The sequence below is a fragment of the Eurosta solidaginis genome, chromosome 5, assembly GCF_040869045.1.
Source record: "Eurosta solidaginis isolate ZX-2024a chromosome 5, ASM4086904v1, whole genome shotgun sequence".
Taxonomy (NCBI): Eukaryota; Metazoa; Arthropoda; class Insecta; order Diptera; family Tephritidae; genus Eurosta; species Eurosta solidaginis.
In genome coordinates this window covers 47,622,821-47,644,761 of record NC_090323.1, presented here as the reverse complement: position 1 = coordinate 47,644,761, position 21,941 = coordinate 47,622,821, and the positions used below count along the sequence as shown (strand labels likewise).

The following is a 21,941-nucleotide window of genomic DNA, read 5'->3' as shown; positions in this document are numbered from 1 at the left end:
TTATATTGGCTTACCCGCCTTGATGGAATGAGGGCCTATCACGCCACACAGCCCAGTTGCATACTACGTAAATGCTTATCAGCAGAAAAGCAACTGCCTTTCGAATTTCGCATAAACTCTGTCGGTAACGCACAACGAATTGGCGAGGAAGCTGGGCCTAAATCTCCCCGCAGGCATTACGCTACAAATTGATTTTATAGTTATTATGGGAGGCTGTTTGCTTTGCACATACGTGTACTTGAATGCTACTTAACGGCAATAATACAGATTAATTTAATAAGAATGTAGTAATAAAACAAACAACAAGTCAACGAGATTTTGTTGCTATAGAGCTGAGATTGCTAAGCGCAGGTGAGTAATATACGAGTACATCTTCTTTTCAAGGTCATTTAGCAAATAAAAGCAAACGCATTGTGAGCATATAAATAAACAACAAAAATACATAATACAACAACAATAACTTTAAATATTTAATCAACGCCAATGTCATTAACATGCAATCATTGATCGCCAATAACGTCATTCAGGCATACGCGCATCATTACACACCGCACACACTCGCCATCGTTTCTCGTATTACTTACCTTCCTCAATACACTGCAAGATATTGCCCGCATACGATAAGCAATCGCTACTTGTTGTGCTATTATTGCCACTATAACTGCTGCTACTCAAAGCGCCACTCTTACCGCCTCCCCCATTAGCAGCAAGTGGCATCACGCCACGACAAATTGACATGCAAGCTGCGGGTGCACCACGTCGTTGACAACAAGGCGTATGATCGCGTCCACCAGCGGCGCAACGCACAATGACAGCTGCAATGAGAAAGATTAAATAGTTGAGATTGATTTATATTACTGTCATCAATTTACTTCTTTCATTGTTTGTCTTACTTACGCATTTGTGCTCTGCATGCTGCACCCAGTCGTTCAATATCTGATAGTTTTATGTTGTACGAACAAAGTGGCGCACATTGATTGAGCAAACCAGATGCTTGACAACATTTTGTCATATTATAAAGTGGTTCGGGTTCATATATAACTTCTGCAGGTTGTGTGCGTGTTATTAGACGTGGTGAGGGCTCACTCTTGCCGTATTGATTCACTGAGACCACATAGAATTCGTAGTAAACTTCGGGCTCTAGGCCTTCCAGAATGAGTGGCGGATTTTTCTGTAATATAGCAAATTTGATAATGAATTGATTGAATGTTTGTTGGACCAAGTATCTAGGGTATAGAGGTAAAATGTTTTAGTTTTTCGTTTAGCTATAGGTTAGGTTAGGTTGAACTGGCCGGTCCATGAGGACCTCACGTAGACTGATTGAGTCCGTAGTATTACCAGAAGTTTGTTTGAACGACCAAACTGAAAAACCCTATCAAAAACTAGACTTATGTTATAAAATAACTCCGTCCTCTTGGCAAATACTAGAAGCTTCCTAGGACTTAAGACATTTGCTGCTTCTAGATCTGACAGCTGTATTACTCCTAATCGCTGGAGTCTTAGCCTGACAAGTGCAGGGCACGAACACAGAAACGTGCTCGATCGTTTCCTCCTCCAACCCGCACTTCCTACATCTGCTATCACTGACCAAGCCTAATTTAAAGGCATGTGATGCCAGAAGGTAGTGTCCAGTCAGAATACCCGTCATGAGTCTACAGTCCTCTCTTTTTAATGATAGAAGCAACTTTGTTAGTCTAAGGTTGTAAGACTGCGTTTAGCTATATAGTCCAATCAGATTCGGATTTAACCTCCAAAACTAGAGATTAAAAAATTTTAAGCTATAGCTCCCTTTTTTCGTGGCCAGCGGATACTTCTCCTCCTATTGTATTTACCGGGCTAGCTGGAAAGCTGTGTTGTCCGTAACGGTGCTACATAAGGAGACATGAATGCCCCACCACTACTCGATTAGATCGTCTGGCTGAAGATGCCTCTCAGTGAGCAATGTGATAGCCGAGAGGACCAATCATAAGGACGAAGGCATGTACATATCTTGGCTTACACAAAGTAATGGTCCGAGTAATTATTTGGACTATTTTTTGTTGTTGTTGTAGCGATAAGGACACTCCACGAAGGCCTTGGGGAGTATTATCGATGTTGATGGTCCTTTGCCGGATGAAGATAAAGTACGTTCCGATACCAAGCCCGACCATCTCGGGAAAGATTTGTTATATCACATGCGACATTCTTGGCCATCCCGCCCTGCCACCCCCTAGATCCATGAGGACTTGGGGGTCGCCAGAGCCTCGGCTGTTAATGAAACAGGATTCGCCACGGATAGGTGAGGTTGACAATTGGGTTTGAAGAAGTTATATTTGCGCTGTCAACCTGAAAGGGTTGCGCTACACAATCCCTTGAATCTGCGCTGCGGGAATTTAGACTACGTATTGCGCAGTGGTCGATTTGATTTCATGATCTTCGATCAAAAGAGAACCAAGAAGACTGATGTATTTTTTTTTTTATGCTTCATACCAGATATTGCAGATGTCCACATTTCGAACCGCGCCTATCTATCAGCCTCAACTGGCTGAGAAACTTTATATAATGAGGCTAAAATTTCCGTCTATTGGACCAAAGACCTCCATAGTATTGCAGTCTCAAGGAATAAAATAAATAAATGTAAGGCGCGATAACCTCGTGCTCCTTTTAACTTTTCCTACAAATTGGCGGGACGGGACCTGCTTGTTCTATGACGACCCCGAACGGCAGATAAGTTTTCACTGAGAGCTTTACAAGGCAGAAATACACTGGGAGTGCTTGCCAAACACTGCCGAGGGGCGACTCCGCTTAGAAAAATTTTCTTCCAATTGAAAAAACTTGTTTCTAAAAATCTGATGTTGCTTAATCCTGGATCTTCGGTGTGGTAAGTGGGGCACGGTACCATCACTCCTAATACCGCTTCTATCTGTACGAAGACTGTGGTAGAGTCTTCTACTAGGTCATTTTAACCTTCTGCCTTGCCATGTCTATCAAGCTTCCTTAATGTCGGTGATGTCAGCTTTTGCCGTCACAATGACATAAATCAGCCGAAACAAGCGGGCATCCGCAATCACTGTCGAAAGTGCCTACAAAGTCCTCGCGCATGCTTTTAGATAGTGGTCCTTTAATTCGAACGTTTACGGCTGTAGTTATCAGAAAAAAGTGATCTCATTCAAGGGTTTTTGTTAATTTTTTTCATTGGCAGGGATTTTTGCGTAGCGGATCCGAAACACTGCGCACAACTCGGAAACGAGATTATATTCTAAGCACCTTTATCCGTCACGAGTTGCTAAAAAGGCGTGAAAGGGTCAAAAGAATCTAAGAAAATGAAGATCGACACGTTTCTAGTCGTGACTTCTCCTTCTCCTGCATCCACGCTCGGACACATTGAATTTTTATCAAGATCTTCTAAGTGAAATCCAAAGTGTTGGACCATAGGCGGTGGTTATTAGAAGAGTTTGTTTGTATGGACACGTTCCATAATTGGAGCGTATAGAGGTAGGTCGCGTTCTTCTCCAGCTGTAAGTGGTATTTTAGCTTTAACTACGGAGAAAATGAAGAATCGATCTCAATGCTATAACGATAAGCAGAAAAGTTAATTATTCCGCTTTTCCAGAAAACTTCATCACTCGTAGGCAGTGCATCCATGTACATAGTGTATCTGTAGGCCTTTAAGGAAGAAACTTCTGATTCCAAGAATATCTCCTTTTTGCCTAGAACCGCCAATGTTTTCTAATCGCTTGGGGTATCGAAGCCATATAAACTCAGCTTGGCATACTTAGTTTCCAGAATAGCTTTTTGTCAGATATTTTCCCAAGACACTTAGCTCTGTCAGCCCTCTGTTAGGTACTCGACCAATCGGTAGTGTTAAGGGTGGTCTCTGAACCCTCTATCCACATTAAAAAAATATAAGTAGTACGCATTGGAACCGGGGAATTACGTATTCTTTCACTAAAACTTAAACATAATTTCAAAGACTGTTTTCACCATCTTCAGTTAAAGCTAACTAACTGATGCTTTATTTAACAGAAATCGTGCGGAGCTCTGTTAAATAAAGTGCCAGTTAGCGTTAGCTGGAGATGGCGAAAACGTTCTAAATCTGTTTCATATCACAAAATACTATCTCGGACATACCTTCACCACCGTCAAATAGTCGTCGCCTTCTCCCAAACGCCTGAACTTCACATGGTAAGTAGTTACTGTATCAGCCAAACGCTTTGGTTTATCCCAATCTACAATAATAAATGTATCAGCCTTAGCCACAGTGCGTATCATTGAAGGTGGATCCGCTAAAACGCCATAACCTTGAAAAAGGCAACTGCTGTATTCGGACATAAAACGTAGGCACCTGCAAAAATTGAACTTCATGAGAACTGCACCAAACACCTCCTCATACTAATACTCACTTAAAGAGACTGAAGTCCAACGTAGAGATCTTGCCTGAACACAACGGAAAGCATACAGCTGGTATACCACGAGCTCTACAACACGGAGTATGATCCATGCTATTAGCCAGACAGGTGAAAGTTATATTAGACCATGGCGCACACACCATAAAATCAGGCAACGTAGCAAGATCAGTCTTTTGCGGATCACACATTTTATCAAGGCACATGCGATGTGTCATACCTTTCAATTCACAACAACTACGTATATTCGGCAATGCTGGAATGCCGGACTCCACGGAAGCAGAGTTATCTGATTCATCACGTGGCGTATGCACTTCGCTGGTGTGTGTAAAGACGCGCAACCTTTCGCTTGGTAAACTCGAACCAAACTCATTATGCGCTGTCACCACTATGGCATACATTGTGAGTGGCGTGAGATCTTGCAATGCCAAAGAGGTTTGATTGACAGGAACAGTGCGTATTATGACTTGCTCCAGTAGACGCTTTTTCCACGCATACGTATTTGCCAATTCATCTTCATCGAAACTATGTAAGGCTGTTAAATTGACGCTATAATGTGTTACCTTATGCGCCAACTTTTCAGGCTGCGACCAATGCAGTGTAACGCGCGTCTCTGAAATAAAATCAATGACAATGCCAGTGGGTGCACTGGGAATATTTTGGACACCCTGAAGTATGCATTGCAAACCGCTTAGCGTATGATGTACGCATGAGACGCGCGTTTTTAGGAGATCCGTAAATGGTGAGTACTCACCACGGCACATATCTTGACATAGATCGGGTATTTGCTTATCCACGCAACAGGGCACATGATTGCGACCATCCGCCATGCAACGTACAATATTTGGAAAATCCTTCTCGCACGCTTCCGGCTCAATGCCGGTGGTGCCATCGATGATGTTGTGCACATTACAGAAACCCATACACTCAGCGCTGATATTGGCGCGCTCACAGCACTCGGTGAAGTCGTGTGTAATTTGTGGTGCAATAGTTGGTGCGCGCCAAAACGAACGATTATCGGTGGCATCAAAGTGTGGCGGCACAAGATATACATCGCTCGTTTCTGTGGTGGTGGTGATGTTATCGTTGTTCGTGTTGGTGGACGGCAGCGCTTTGACTTTGCAATGCGAAGAAAAGTAGTATTTTAAAAATTCGTGCGCAGTCATCAATTCATCTCACACTTACCTGTAAGTATGTGTATACTACGCAGCACGGGATCTGAATTCAATTCACAAATATAACTACCCGAATCATGAATAGTGAGTCCCTTTACAAGCAGCACCCACACCTCACCGCCCGACTCGAGTCCTTTGGGATCTGTAAAACATATTCATTGTAATATTTTGACTAATTTGTACTCTTCATTTTGCGTGCATGTACCCCCTTTCCACTCACTCTCATCATGCAATACGCTAATGCGTGCATCACTCGACACTCTCACCATACCGGCTGTGAGTATTTCGTCTGACTTCTTCCATATCACAGTGTGATTTGCGCGATTCTCTGACACAACACATGTCAGTAGGGCGTCTTTACCTTCGTTAATTAGTGACGGGCCACCAGTTGCTGCTTGGGTGGAAGGGAAATGAGAAGAAATTTGTATAACTGAATGGTTTTATTAGCTGCAAGTGCAGACTCACCAATTGGTACACCAGAATTAACAGTCGTAAATAAGCATGTTGATATTGTTAATACCACCAGCAGCTTTAACATTATTCCCATTAATTTTGGTCACCTGAAATGATAAAATAGAAAATAAGAGTCTCATAAGTCAAGTAAATCAGCTGAAATATAGCAAAATATTCTGTCACGTCATTGCTGCTACTAGGGTATCTATTGTAACGAATTTAGGGAAATTCCGCTTATTTGAAACCTTCTGCCAACGTTAACTGTTGAATAAATAAATCACTCCAATATTCAGTATTGCAAAATGGTCTTTATTAGACTACTTTGCGAGCAGTACAATTATACTTCACAATTATACTTCACTTCGCAACTGCTAGCGTGTGAAAACTCATCTGCCTTGCAGATGCCGTTCGGAGTCGGCATAAAACATGTAGGTCCCGTCCGGCCAATTTGTAGGGAAAATCAAGAGGAGCACGACGCAAATTGGAAGAGAAGCATTTATTTTTTTTCTAGACGTTTGAGCTTCTAGAGCTCTTTTATCTCCTGCTTGGTAATTAGTTATATGAGTATATGCATATTTGTAGTTTATAGCCATATGCGTGTGTATGTGTGCGTAACTACTTCGGCTGATGACTAAATCTGTGTGCGTGAGATTGCTCTTCGTCGTCTTCTACATAAGTGTTGCTAGCTTTAATGTGTACATGTACATAAGAGTGGCTGCTTCATGTTTTTGTTGTTGTGTGATGCTAATATTCGTCACACTATCTATTTAAGCTTGAACCGATTCTGTCCTCTATATGCTCCTACGTATGCTGTCGTGTAGGTCCTCTTTTTACTCCTTACTCCTCAGTACCTGATCTAGCCAGCGAAACCTTTGGGTTTTTATTCGCTGAACTATCGTCATATCTGTGTAAAGCTCATATAGCCCATCATTATACCTCCTTCGATACTCGTCGTAGGCGTTACAGACAGTACCACACATCTTCCGAAGAACTTTTCTCTCGAACACTCCAAGAGTCATGTCATCTTCCCTCGACTAAGTCCATGATTCCGAGCCATACATCAGGACAGGCATGATGAGCGACTTGTAGAGCGTGATTTTTGTTCGTCGAGTGCTTTTGCTATTAATGCTGGTTCCCAAACAGACGAAATTCTTCACAGTCTTGAATTTATATCCGTGATATGGCTGCCAAGGCGCGGCGGGTTTGCCTGTCATAACAGGCGAATAAAATTCAAATCCCGTTCATGGGTTTTGCGTTAGGTTTGAGACCGCTAAAATATTTACCAATGAAACATAAACACAGCAATCCTGGGATGAGAATTTCTCTTTCTGATGATGACCGCGGTAAACATTCAACGGACAACGATTTTAAAGACCTTGATATTAGGGCATGAACTTTAATGATGAGCTGTATGAGCTTTGCGCAGATATGAAGATAGTGTGGCGAATAAAAGCTCAAACGCTTTGCTGGCTGGGTTGTATTATGCGAGGAAAGCATTTCAGTCACACCGAGAGCTGTATGAGCTTTACGCAGATATGAAGATAGTGTAGCGAATAAAACCCCAAGAGCTTTGCTAGCTGGTTCGTATTATGCGAATGAACGAAGACACTCCGGCTAAGAAAGTATTTCAGTCAGACCGAGAGCGAAGATGCGTTCACTGAGCTGTGAGAGGTGGACGAAAACTTGACCCATTTGGTGCTTCTAATTTATATCAGCTATCGCGAAACAGGGACTTTCTATGAAACGGCAAAAATCGCTTAGACATTTAAACGCACCACCTTTCGAGAACCATTCCGTTAGGGACTTCGGCTACCAACAAGAGAAAGACTAAGATTGAACAATGAACGGGTCGTGTACCATCATATTCACGACATTGAGGTGCCGCCATCACTGTGCCTATGGAGCAAGACTAGCGCATAGGTTCAGGCAAAGTTTTTTTAAGGTCTATGGTCCACTGATCGCCGAATATTTTTGTGTGTCACAGGGTTCGAAGTAACGGCTCGTAACTGCTTTGTCTTCTAGACAATGTATGTCCACCAACACCCTCCACTGCACCTCTAAAAACCCGCCCACCCGCCCACGTCTGGCGGTTCTTTGGCATCGATCCATCAGTCATTTTCCATGTCCACGCTTTGGTTACCGTTTCACTCGTTATTTAACTCAACATCGTTTATTAATACACCGGTTTAGTCATCGATCCATCGGTCCTTTCGGACTTAATTGGCAGGACAATTACTTGGTCACGGACTCCCCCTTCCACTAGTCATTCCACATCGTTTCACCGTTCACCCATACACTGGTTATTTGGCATCTATCCATCGGTCCATCTGTTACCAATCCACTGGTTATTTCACAGCGCCGTTGGTTTGGACGTCAACTGCTTTCCGAATAGGGGCGAAGAGTTAAAGATAAAGGACGATTTAAAAGCAGAAGGAGGTGTAGCGAAAAGGATAAGGATTTAGAGGTAAGATGCAGAAAGAGGGGCAGGGGTGGCAAGATGGAAAAGAAAATGGAAGGAAGGAAAAAATTTGGGAGATAGATGCAGAGGGTGAGGAAAAAGATTATGTAGAGGAAAAGGCAAATTTAGAGAGGGCACAGGGGGAACAACATCACAGGTGAAAGGAAGAGAGATAAAAGTTAAAGGTACTATAAAGGGTGAAAGAGAGGGGAAAAAAATAAAAATATATCAAAAACGTCAATTATGTTTTTGCATAGGCTTGGTAGCTTTTGTTAAGCACAATACTGTATACGGATTTAAATCATATTATGCCAATTTCGCACAGAGGGTTAACGAAATAATTAGTCCAGTTTTCTTTATTATAGCCCTGACTGAACTCAATCTTTCATACAAACAGGAAAATTCTTATTTATATCATTATTGCTTTATTGATTGTTTATTGGACTCAAAAATATAGTCGTGTAGGCTTGGTGTTACAAGTCGCGCATCATACCTGTCCTGATGTATGTTCCGGAATCATCGACGATGTCGAGAGAAGCTGAGGTGGCTCTTGGAGTGTTCGAGAGAAAAGTTCTCTCGAAGGATTTATGGTCATGTCCGCGATGCTGCCGGCGAGTATCAATGATGAGCTTTCGGCATATATGACGATAGTGCAGCGAATGGACGAGGACGCTCCCGCCAAGAAAGTATTTCAGCCGATAGCGCAGCTTGGAATCAGAGGAAGCGGGAAACCTCAACTGATTTGTGAAAGATAGATGGAGGAAGGCCTGACCTCCTTTGGTACTCCCAATTGGCGTCAGTTATCGGGAAACCGGGATAGCTGACGTGGCTTGTTGCAAAAATCTCTTAGGCATGCGTTTTATTTTGATTTCCTTTAAAGGAGGAAATGGCTGGTACCCACTTTAACTGTATATGTATGTTTTGTAAAGCAAGTTTCTGTATATTTTTAGTACTCCAGTTATCGATATTCAAAATCTATACTTTCCGTCACAAAAAAACAATAATGATGGAAAGTTATTACTTCACAACGTGATTAAGTTAGTTATAATTACAAAAACAACAATAAAGTAAGTACTAAATTATAATTTTCAAAAAAGAAAAAGTATTTTAATGAACAATTAATGAGTTATCTGGTTTAATGTTTCGTTTTAGTAAAGTGACTGCCCACTTTTATTGACAGCCGGTACAAATTTGTAAGCTGAGTATAATTGATTAATTTGGAACGAATATGTTAACTATACATTTCTATTAACTCAGGCAAATATATACATATGTATAAATATACGTATTAATTTAAATATCTAAATATTTGTCTATTTTCAATCAGCTTTATTAGCAAACGTGTTCGGGTGATCAGGAAACAGCAGAAGAGCAAACTCGTTGATGCTAAGAATAGCCGAAAACACCGAAGAAATAAAAATAAGAATAACTAGTAAGGACGGAGCTGTCTTCAGCTGTGCCAAAGACTTCATACCTTTCATTAATGGAGCGGAGCAATAATTTGATCTCATTCGTAATAACCGGCTCTATAAGTTATGTAATATATAGAGAGCAGATTTACGAACCTAAGCGCCATTTTCTATAAATATTAAATAAACAAGTAAGAAAGTCTAAGTTCGGGTGAAACCGAACATTACATACCCAGCTGTGCACTTGAAACGTTGCTTTTGTTTTCTTTGTGTGGTTAATAGTGTTAAAAGCAGAGCTGCTCAACCCTATACAGCACTTTTGTTTTTGTTTTAACCTGAAGAATAGACACAGATATAAATTCACACTTTGAATATAAAAAAATTTCATAGCACTCTCATATTCCCCACATATAAATTCGATTCATATGAAAGTGCTTGAATTTCAAATGAAAGTGCAAAGAAAAAGCGCTTCCATATGAAGCCAAGGCACTTCGGTTGATATTCACATTTACACTGACAAATTGCCAACAAATAATTTTTCAAAAATTTTGTAGCACTGAGAAAAATTTTAATTCAAAATTTATTAATTGAGGGGCCATCAAAATTATTTAAACATGTAAAATTAAATTTTTTGTTTGCTAATTATTTTTGTATATGTATTGTGATTTGCTCTTCAATATAAACAATTTTCCACAGCTCAAGTTATAAGGCTGGGCAATAATATATATATGGTTCTATTCTGAACTCTTCGTCTTCTTCTAAATGTGGGTGGCGCCACGCGCATACTCCAATTTTTATAATATCATTCTATTCTGGGTCCGGATAAGCCCGAATAACGTGAAGATTTGTTGAAGATATCTCAATACTTTCCAAAGTTATATTGTTAACGGACGGACAGACGGACGGACATGGCTTAATCAAATTTTTATACTCAGCTGAGCAGAGCTCACAGAGTATATTAACTTTGTTCGCAAAACGGTAATCCGTAACGGCATAAACTAATCGAGATAGATATAGACTTCTATATATCAAAATGATCTGGGCGAAAAACAAATTCATTTAGCTATGTCCGTCTGTCCGTCTGTAAACACGATAACTTGAGTAAATTTTGAGGTATCTTGATGAAATTTGGTATGTACGTTTCTGGGCACTCATCTCAGATCGCTATTTAAAATTAACGAAATCAGACTACAACCACGCTCACTTTTTCGATATCGAAAATTTCGAAAAACCGAAAAAGTGCGATAATTCATTACCAAAGACGGATAAAGCGATGAAACTTGTTAGGTGTGTTGACCTTATGACGCAAAATAGAAAATTAGAAAAATTTTGGACAATGGGCGTGGCACAGCCTACTTTTAAAAGAAGGTAATTTAAAAGTTTTGCAAGCTGTAATTTGGCAGTCGTTGAAGATATCATGATGAAATTTGGTAGGCACGTTACTCCTATTACTATATGTGTGCTAAATAAAAATTTGCAAAATCGGATGACGAACACGCCCACTTTTAAAAAAAAAATTTTTTTTAAGTCAAATTTTAACAAAAAATTTAATATCTTTACAGTATATAAGTAAATTATGTCAACATTCAACTCCAGTAATGATATGGTGCAACAAAATACAAAGATAAAAGAAAATTTCAAAATGGGCGTAACTCCGCCCTTTTTCATTTAATTCGTCTAGAATACTTTTAATTCCATAAGTCGAACAAAAATTTACCAACCCTTGTGAAATTTGGTGTGCACATAGATTCTATGACGATAACCTTTTCTGTGAAAATGGGCGAAATCGGTTGAAGCCACGTCCAGTTTTTGTACACAGTCGATGGTCTGACCTTCCGCTCGGCCATTAACACGATAACTTGAGCAAAAAACGATATACCTTAACTAAACTTAGTTCACGTACTTATCTGAAGTCACTTTATCTTGGTATAAAATATGGCCGAAATTCGACTATGACCACGCCCATTTTCCGATATCGAAAATTAGGATAAATGAAAAAAAAGCCATAATTCTGTACCAAATATGAAAAAAGAGATGAACATGGTAAATGGATTGTTTTTTTGACGCAAAATATAACTTTAGAAAAAACTTTGTAAAATGGGTGTGATACCTACCATATTAAGTAGAAGAAAATGAAAAAGTTCTGCAGGGCGAAATCAAAAGCCCTTGGAATCTTGGCAGGATTACTGTCCGTGGTATTTCATATATAAATAAACTAGCGGTACCCGACAGAAGATGTTATGGGTCACCCTGGTCCACATTTTGATCCATATCTCGAAAAAGCCTTCACATATAGAACTAAGGGCTGCTCCCTTTTAAAACCCTCATTAATGCTTTAAATTTGATACCCATATCGTACAAATAAATACCTTGGTCTACCCTTATTGCGATATCTCGAAAAGGCGTCTACCTATAGAACTAAGGCCCATTATGTTTTAAATAATCATTAACACCTTTCATTTGATACACATGTAATACAAACACATTCCAGGGTTACCCTAGGTTCATTTTGCTAAATGGTGATTTTCCCTTATTTTGTCTCCAAAGCTCTCAGCTGAGTATGTAATGTTCGCTTAGTTTTCCTTACTTGTTTTTCTATACTGATGATTTTGATATATGGAAGTCTATATCTATATCGACTACCTTATACCTGTATAATAGAGCGGATCAAATTTATTGTTGAAAAGGCACAACCAGTTTCTGAATCTATGGGTCATACTGAGTAAGATTGCCCATGGGACCATAGATCTGAAATGAATATCGAGTCTCCCTAATCAAGTGAGAAAAATTTGATACAAAATTTTCTAACAGAATTAGGGAGGCTCGAAATTTCACATCTATGGTCCCATGGACAATATTACTCAGTATGACCCATAGATTCAGAAACTGGATGTGCACCTGAAGTTTTTTTCTCTCATACAATTTGACCCGCAATACTGTACAAGCAACTGTTATCCAATCAAAGTTATAATACCCCGTGTACAAGTACAAGTGGGTATAAAAATATGACAGTACTGTGTGTGAGGATACAATGTTTCACGCTTCTTGTGATCTGTTCTGAGACAACAATGTATTGTGTTTTCAGACAACAAGATATACTACATATATGTATATGTAATTTGGTAAAATTTGAAGATAAAAGCTGTTAAAATGGAGTAGAACTTTCGAATTTTTTTTTCTGAACAATCGGTTGTATGGGATCCATGCTATATATACGGCCGATCTCTGTAATTTTTCCAAACAAAAATATGTGATATATACGAAAGCATTTGGCGAAATTTTAATATTCTCGCTGTTAATATGGGGTACAAATCATGTTAATATTTTTATCTGAACAAACGGTTGTATGGTATTGTAACGAAATTTGGGAAATTCCTGATTTTTTGCAGCTTCCGTTAGCTTTGGAATCGCTGAACTGTCGAATAAATAACTCAAATTGTCAGTACGGCAAAATGTTTTTTATTTACAACTATACTGTGGCAATAGTACTTCACAATTACAATACTCGCGTACTTCATTAATAGCGTGTTAAAATCAAACTGGTTGACTCTTCCTCAGCTGTGCTCCTTTCATACCCACTGTTGCCTCGTTCGCCTACTCCTCCTATGGTCTAGACTTTTCACGAACAGCCTTCTAGAACAGTTGCTTATTTCTCATTTCTGTGCTCACATTCACGTTCGCCTCCTCGTCACATACTCGTATATGTGTGAATAACAACTTAGGTGACGACCACATGTGAGTATATGAAATAATCTCTTCGCTCTTAGTTTCGCTGTTTGCATATATATGTGGCTGCTTGCTTTGAAGTGTACATGTAAATATGTGTGGTTGCTTACTTAGCTGTTGTTGTGCATTTATTTACTAGCAGCACAGTGACGCATCGAAATTGCTAAAATACGCCACAGTATATATACTACCGATTTCTAAGATTTTTTAAAACAGCAATATATACCATAACGAAGTTTCTAACTGATAAATTGAGGAAGATATTAAAAAAACAAGTAAGTAAGGCTAAGTTCGGGAGTAACCGAGCACTACATACTCAGTTGAAAGCTATGGAGACAAAATAAGGGAAAATCAACATGTAGGAAAATGAACCTAGGGTAACCCTGGAATGTGTTTGTATGACATGTGTATCAAATGGAAAGTATTAAAGAGTATTTTAAGTGGAAGTGTTTTGTATGATATGGATATCAAATGAAAGGTGTTAATGAGTATTTTAAAAGGGCGTGGGTATCAAATGAAAGGTTCTAATGAGTATTTTAAAAGAGAGTGGGCCTTAGTTCTATTGTTGGACGCCTTTTCGAGATATCGCCATAATGGTGGACCAGGGGTGACCCTAGAATTTGTTTGTACGATATGGGTATCAAATGAAAGGCATTAATGAGTATTTTAAAAGGGCGTGGGTATAAAATGAAAGGTGTAAATAAGTATTTATTTTTAGTTCTATAGGTGGACGCCTTTTCGAGATATCGCCATAAAGGTTGACCAGGGGTGACTCTATAATGTGTTTGTACGATATGGGTATCAAATTAAAGGTATTAATTAGGGTTTTAAAAGGGATTGGTGGTAGTTGTATATGTGAAGGTGTTTTCGAGATATCGACCAAAATGTGGACCAGGGTGACCCAGAGCTTCATCTGTCGGGTACCGCTAATTTATTTATATATGTAATACCACGAACGGTATTCCTGCCAAGATTCAAAGCCCTTGATTTCGCCCTGCAGAACTTTTTCATTTACTTCTACTTAATATGGTAGGTGTCACACCCATTTTACAAAGTTTTTTTCTAAAGTTATATTTTGCCTCAATAAACCAATCCAATTACCATGTTTCATCCCTTTTTTTGTATTTGGTATAGAATTATGGCATTTTTTTAATTTTTCGTAACTTTCGATATCGAAAAAGTTGACGTGGTCATAGTCGGATTTCGTCCATTTTTTACACAAATACAAAGTGAGTTCAGATAAGTACGAAAACTGAGCTTAGAAAAGATATATCGATTTTTGCGCAAGTTATCGTGTTAAATGCCGAGCGGAAGGACAGACGGACGACTGTGTAAAAAAACTGGGCGTGGCTTCAACCGATTTCGCCCTTTTTCACAAAAAACAGTTATCGTCCTAGAATCTAAGACCCTACCAAATTTCACAAGGATTGGTAAATTTTTGTTCGACTTATAGACATGGCTCAATCAAATTTTTTTCGATACTGATGATTTTGATATATGGAAGTCTATATCTATCTCGATTAATTTATACCTGTACAACCAACCGTTATCCAATCAAAGTTAATATACTCTGTGAGCTCTGCTCAACTCAGCATAATAAATGAAGATACGTCTAACTGTGCGTTTATGACGAGTCATTTGTCATGTGATGGTGGTGAGACAAAATTAATTAACGAAGCACTTTAAAACAATTAACAAATATTTTTTCAAACATATGCCCAGAGGCGTAAATCGAATATTTGTTTAAGCAGAAGCACGTTCATATGATTTTATTAACAAGTTTTCAGTTTTTTGTCTAAATTTGAACTTAAGGTAGCTCTTAGTACATAACTAGCGGCAATCTTTGAATTTTATTTAAGATGCTTGCTATGGGTGAAACTCTAAAATTGTTTTATGGTAGAAGCGAAAAGCAGTAAAAAAATCAGCAATAATGTAATAAGTAAAACAAATATATTTGGTAACTCAAGTGTTATGCTTACTCGAGCGTAAATATTACATATGCTTTATTATCACACCTCACACCCCCGCTGTAGATGTGTTTGTTGGCTCAATCAAGAAACCAAATCAATTTGATAGTAGCAACAATTAAGTTGCACTAAAAAAAAATAAACAAATATACACGCAAACATGTGAATTTGGTAATAGATTGAACATTTAATTTATTCTGTATGCTTCAGAGGCAAACTAGCGAAACTAAAAGATTTCTAACAAATTAAGACACCCAAGAGGTACTAAAGGTACGGCTAAGTTTAAGTGTTTACATGGCTTTGAAATTTTAAAAAACACTTAACCCTAAAACAAAACAAGTAAAGGTGTCTCAGTTCGGGTGTAAACGAACATTATATACTCAGCGTGAACTTTATTTGTACATTTCATTTCAGATAAATTACTTCTCTACATAACACGTGGCACCGCCCGTTTAAAAAAAAGTCTCCCCATTTCCTCTTAAAATAAAACTTGATAAGTGAAATATCATTGATTCAAAACTATTTTTTGCTAAGTTATAACTCATTATTCTAGTCCACGACCCTTTTAAACTTGTTATACTCAGCGTGCTTTGCACAGAGTATATTATCTTTGATTGGATAACGGTTGGTTGTACAGGTATAACGGAATCGAGATAGATATAAACTTCCATATATCAAAGTCATCAGTATCGAAAAAAAATTTGATTGAGCCATGTTCGTCCGTCCGTCCGTCTGTCCGTTGGTACACGAGCTTATCTGGACCCAGAATAGATTGGTATTGAAAATGAGCGAAATCGGATGATACCCACGCCAACTTTTTATATATATAAAATCGGAAAACACAAAAAACCTGATAATTTAGCAGGCACCGCCCACTTGTTATAAAATCCATTTTACAAATATTATTAAACATAAATCAAAAATCGTTAAACCAATCGTAACAAAATTCGGCAGAGAGGTTGCTTTTACTATAAGGAATGCTTTGAAGAAAAATTTACGAAATCGGTTAAAGACCACGTCCACTTTTATATAAAAGATTTTTAAAAGGGTCGTAGACGAAAATAATAAGCTATATCTTAGCGGAGAAAAGCTTTGTACCATTTAAAAAAAATTTTTTTGTTTTTGGTTTTTTGTGTTTTCCAAAATGTTATATATATAAAAAGTGGGCGTGGTTATCATCCGAGTTGGTTCATTTTCAATACCAATCTATTCTGGGTCCAGAAAAGCTCGTGTACCAAATTTGTTGAAGACATCTCCATATTTACTCAAGTTATCGTGTTAACGGACAGACATACGGACGGCCGGACGGACATGGCTCAATCAAATTTTTTTTTCGACACTGATGATTTTGATATATGGAAGTCTATATCTATCTTTATTCCTTTATACCTGTACAACCAACCGTTATCCAATCAAAGTTAATATATGAATTAATCGGGGATTGCCCGTATTGCTTTAAATGTATGAACATCTATTTCAAGCAATTTTTATACTCAGTTGAGCAGAGCTCACAGAGTATATTAAGTTTGATTGGATAACGGTTGGTTGTACATATATAAAGGAATCGAGATAGATATAGACTTCCATATATCAAAATAATCAGGATCGAAAAAAAATTTGATTGAGCCATGTCCGTCCGTCCGTCCGTCCGTCCGTCCGTCCGTCCGTTAACACGATAACTTGAGTAAATTTTGAGGTATCTTGATGAAATTTGGTATGTAGGTTCCTGAGCACTCATCTCAGATCGCTATTTAAAATGAACGATATCGGACTATAACCACGCCCACTTTTTCGATATCGAAAATTTCGAAAAACCGAAAAAGTGCGATAACTCATTACAAAAGACAGATAAAGCGACGAAACTTGGTAGATGGGTTGACGTTATGACGCAGAATAGAAAATTAGTAAGATTTTGGACAATGGGCGTGGCACCGCCCACTTTTACAAGAAGGTAATTTAAAAGTTTTGCAAGCTGTAATTTGGCAGTCGTTGAAGATATCATGATGAAATTTGGCAGGAACGTTACCACTATTACTCTATATGTGCTAAATAAAAATTAGCAAAATTGGATGAAGAACACGCCCACTTTTTAGAAAAAAAATTTTTTTAATTCAAATTTTAACAAAAAATTTAATATCTTTACTGTATATAAGTAAATTAAGTCAAAATTCAACTCCAGTAATGATATGATGCAACAAAATACAAAAATAAAAGAAAATTTCAAAATGGGCGTGGCTCCGCCCATTTTCATTTAGTTTGTCTAGAATACTTTTATTGCCATAAGTCGAACAAAAATTTACCAATCCTTCTCAAATTTGGTAGGAGCATAGATTCTATGACGGTAACTGTTCTCTGTGAAAATGGGCGAAATCGGTGGAAGCCACGCCCAGTTTTTATACACAGTCCACCGTCTGTCCTTCCGCTCGGCCATTAACACAATAACTTGAGCAAAATCCGATATATCTTCACTAAACTTAGCCCACGTACTTACCTGAGCTCACTTTTTCTTGGTATAAAAAATGGGCGAAATCTGACCATAACCACGCCCACTTTATCGATATCGAAAATTACGAAAAATGAAAAAAATGCCATAATTCTATACCAAATACGAAAAAAGTGATGAAACATGGTAACTGGATTGGTTTATTGACGCAAAATATAACTTTGTAAAAAACTTTGTAAAATGGGTGTGACACCTACCATATTAAGTAGAAGAAAATGAAAAAGTTCTACAAGGCGAAATCAACAGCCCTTGGAATCTTGGCAGGAATACTGTTAGTGGTATTGCATGTATAAATAAATTAGCAGTACCCGACAGATGATTTTCTGGATCACCTGGTCCACATTTTGGTCGATATCGCGAGAACGCCTTCACATATACATCTAAGGGCCACTCGCTTTTAAAACCCTCATTAATACCTTTAATTTGATATCCATATCGTACAAAAACATACCAGAGTCACCCCTGTCCCACCCTAATGGCGATATCTCGAAAAGGCGTCCACCTATAGACCTAGTGTCCACTCCCTCTTAAAATGCTCAGTAACACCTTTCGTTTGATACCCATATCGTACAAACATTCTAGAGTCACCCCTGGCCCACCCTAATGGCGATATCTCGAAAAGGCGCCCACCTATAGACCTAATGCCCACTCCCTCTTAAAATGCTCAGTAACAGCTTTCGTTTGATACCCATATCGTACAAACATTCTAGAGTCACCCCTGGCCCACCCTAATGGCGATATCTCGAAAAGGCGTCCACCTATAGACCTAGTGTCCACTCCCTCTTAAAATGCTCAGTAACACCTTTCGTTTGATACCCATATCGTACAAACACATTCTAGAGTCACCCTGGCCCACCCTAATGGCGATATCTCGAAAAGGCGTCCACCTATAGACCTAATGTCCACTCCCTCTTAAAATGCTCAGTAACACCTTTCGTTTGATACCCATATCGTACAAACATTCTAGAGTCACCCCTGGCCCACCCTAATGGCGATATCTCGAAAAGGCGTCCACCTATACACCTAATGTCCACTCCCTCTTAAAATGCTCAGTAACACTTTTCGTTTGATACCCATATCGTACAAACATTCTAGAGTCACCCCTGTCCCACCCTAATGGCGATATCTCGAAAAGGCGTCCACCTATAGACCTAATGCCCACTCCCTCTTAAAATGCTCAGTAACACCTTTCGTTTGATACCCATATCGTACAAACATTCTAGAGTCACACCTGGCCCACCCTAATGGCGATATCTCGAAAAGGCCTCCACCTATAGAACTAAGGATTACTCCCTTTTAAAATACTCATTACCACCTTTCATTTGATACCCATATCGTACAAACACATTCTAGAGTCACCCTGGCCCACCCTAATGGCGATATCTCGAAAAGGCGTCCACCTATAGACCTAATGCCCACTCCCTCTTAAAATGCTCAGTAACACCTTTCGTTTGATACCCATATCGTACAAACATTCTAGAGTCACCCTTGGTCCACCTTTATGGCGATATCTCGAAAAGGCGTCCACCTATAGAACTAAGGATTACTCCCTTTTAAAATACTCATTACCACCTTTCATTTGATACCCATATCGTACAAACACATTCTAGAGTCACACCTGGCCCACCCTAATGGCGATATCTCGAAAAGGCCTCCACCTATAGAACTAAGGATTACTCCCTTTTAAAATACTCTTTACCACCTTTCATTTGATACCCATATCGTACAAACACATTCTAGAGTCACCCTGGCCCACCCTAATGGCGATATCTCGAAAAGGCGTCCACCTATAGACCTAATGCCCACTCCCTCTTAAAATGCTCAGTAACACGTTTCGTTTGATACCCATATCGTACAAACATTCTAGAGTCACACCTGGCCCACCCTAATGGCGATATCTCGAAAAGGCCTCCACCTATAGAACTAAGGATTACTCCCTTTTAAAATACTCATTACCACCTTTCATTTGATACCCATATCGTACAAACACATTCTAGAGTCACACCTGGCCCACCCTAATGGCGATATCTCGAAAAGGCCTCCACCTATAGAACTAAGGATTACTCCCTTTTAAAATACTCTTTACCACCTTTCATTTGATACCCATATCGTACAAACACATTCTAGAGTCACCCTGGCCCACCCTAATGGCGATATCTCGAAAAGGCGTCCACCTATAGACCTAATGCCCACTCCCTCTTAAAATGCTCAGTAACACCTTTCGTTTGATACCCATATCGTACAAACATTCTAGAGTCACCCTTGGTCCACCTTTATGGCGATATCTCGAAAAGGCGTCCACCTATAGAACTAAGGATTACTCCCTTTTAAAATACTCCTTACCACCTTTCATTTGATACCCATATCGTACAAACACATTCTAGAGTCACCCCTGGCCCACCCTAATGGCGATATCTCGAAAAGGCGTCCACCTATAGACCTAATGCCCACTCCCTCTTAAAATGCTCAGTAACATCTTTCGTTTGATACCCATATCGTACAAACATTCTAGAGTCACCCCTGGCCCACCCTAATGGCGATATCTCGAAAGGGCGTCCACCTATAGACCTAATGCCCACTCCCTCTTAAAATGCTCAGTAACACCTTTCGTTTGATGCACATATCGTACAAACACATTCTAGAGTCACCCCTGGCCCACCCTAATGACGATATCTCGAAAAGGCGTCCACCTATAGACCTCATGCCCACTCCCTCTTAAAATGCTCAGTAACACCTTTCGTTTGATACCCATACCGTACAAACATTCTAGAGTCACCCCTGGCCCACCCTAATGGCGATATCTCGAAAAGGCGTCCACCTATAGACCTAATGCCTACTCTCTCTTAAAATGCTCAGTAACACCTTTCATTTGATTCCCATATCGTACAAACATATTCTAGAGACACCCCTGGTCCACCTTTATGGCGATATCTCGAAACGGCGTCCACCTATGGAACTAAGGATCACTCCTTTTCAAAATACTCATTAACAGCTTTCATTTGATACCCATATCGTACAAACACATTATAGAATCACCCCTGGTCCACCTTAATGGGGACATCTCGAAAAGGCGTCCACCGATAGACCTAAGGCCCACTCCCTCTTAAAATGCTCAGTAACACCTTTCATTTGATACCCATATCGTACAAACAAATTCTAGAGTCAGCCCTGGTCTACCTTTATGGCGATATCCCTAAATGGCGTTCATCCATAGAACTATGGCCTACTCTCTCTTAAAATACTCTTTAATACCTTTCATTTGATACACATGTTATACAACCACATTCCAGGGTTACCCCAGATTGATTTTCCTTATTTTGTCTCCATAGCTCTCAACTGAGTTACACCCGAACTTAGCCTTCCTTACTTGTTAGTTCTATAAATAGAACAAAAACAGCAAAATACAAAGTTTCTGTGAAACCGCACTACAAACATGTATAACTTCACCACATAACTACATACGAAGTATGTGATGTGTGGAAGATAATATATGCGAAAGGAGGCAATTGGGAAAAAATTTACAACAACTAAGGCATGACGTAGCTGAATGCGTTTGTAACCATTTCAACTATTGTAGGAGTGCGGGTTCGACTCCCTCTCCCGGGAGAAAAGGCTTTGAAGAGATTTACAAGGTATAATCGAAACAGCTGTCGCCTTGTCCGTCTTGATGTCACGTTGTTTAAATTTTTCCCAAATTATTAAACAAAGTTAATATACCCTGTGTGCAAAGCACGCTGGGTATAAAGATGTAGAAAAATTCAAATTATAACTATTTTTTTTTAAATTGTGATAATTGGGCCACTTTTTCCGTTGCTTCTAATTTTTTTTTGCGTCTTTGATATTGCTGGTTGCATAAGTATCCACT

The 21,941-nt window shown here is 39.1% G+C and overlaps 1 protein-coding gene across 7 annotated transcripts in view; it reads right to left on the bottom strand.

The window, feature by feature from the left end:
- Positions 1–21,941, bottom strand: part of LOC137251714 (Ig-like and fibronectin type-III domain-containing protein 1) — a 132,539-nt gene that overhangs the window by 37,036 nt on the left and 73,562 nt on the right. For 6 of the 7 annotated variants that reach the window (XM_067786499.1, XM_067786503.1, XM_067786502.1 and 3 more), the window contains 7 exons: positions 6,026–6,120; positions 5,766–5,951; positions 5,571–5,702; positions 4,383–5,502; positions 4,111–4,324; positions 898–1,171; positions 585–815 (listed from right to left, as the gene is read on the bottom strand). In XM_067786499.1, the coding sequence (XP_067642600.1) occupies positions 585–815; positions 898–1,171; positions 4,111–4,324; positions 4,383–5,502; positions 5,571–5,702; positions 5,766–5,951; positions 6,026–6,107 (2,239 nt within the window). In that variant the 5' untranslated portion in view covers positions 6,108–6,120. The remainder of the gene's footprint in view (positions 1–584; positions 816–897; positions 1,172–4,110; positions 4,325–4,382; positions 5,503–5,570; positions 5,703–5,765; positions 5,952–6,025; positions 6,121–21,941) is intronic. The other variant, XM_067786506.1, reaches the window with a different exon arrangement.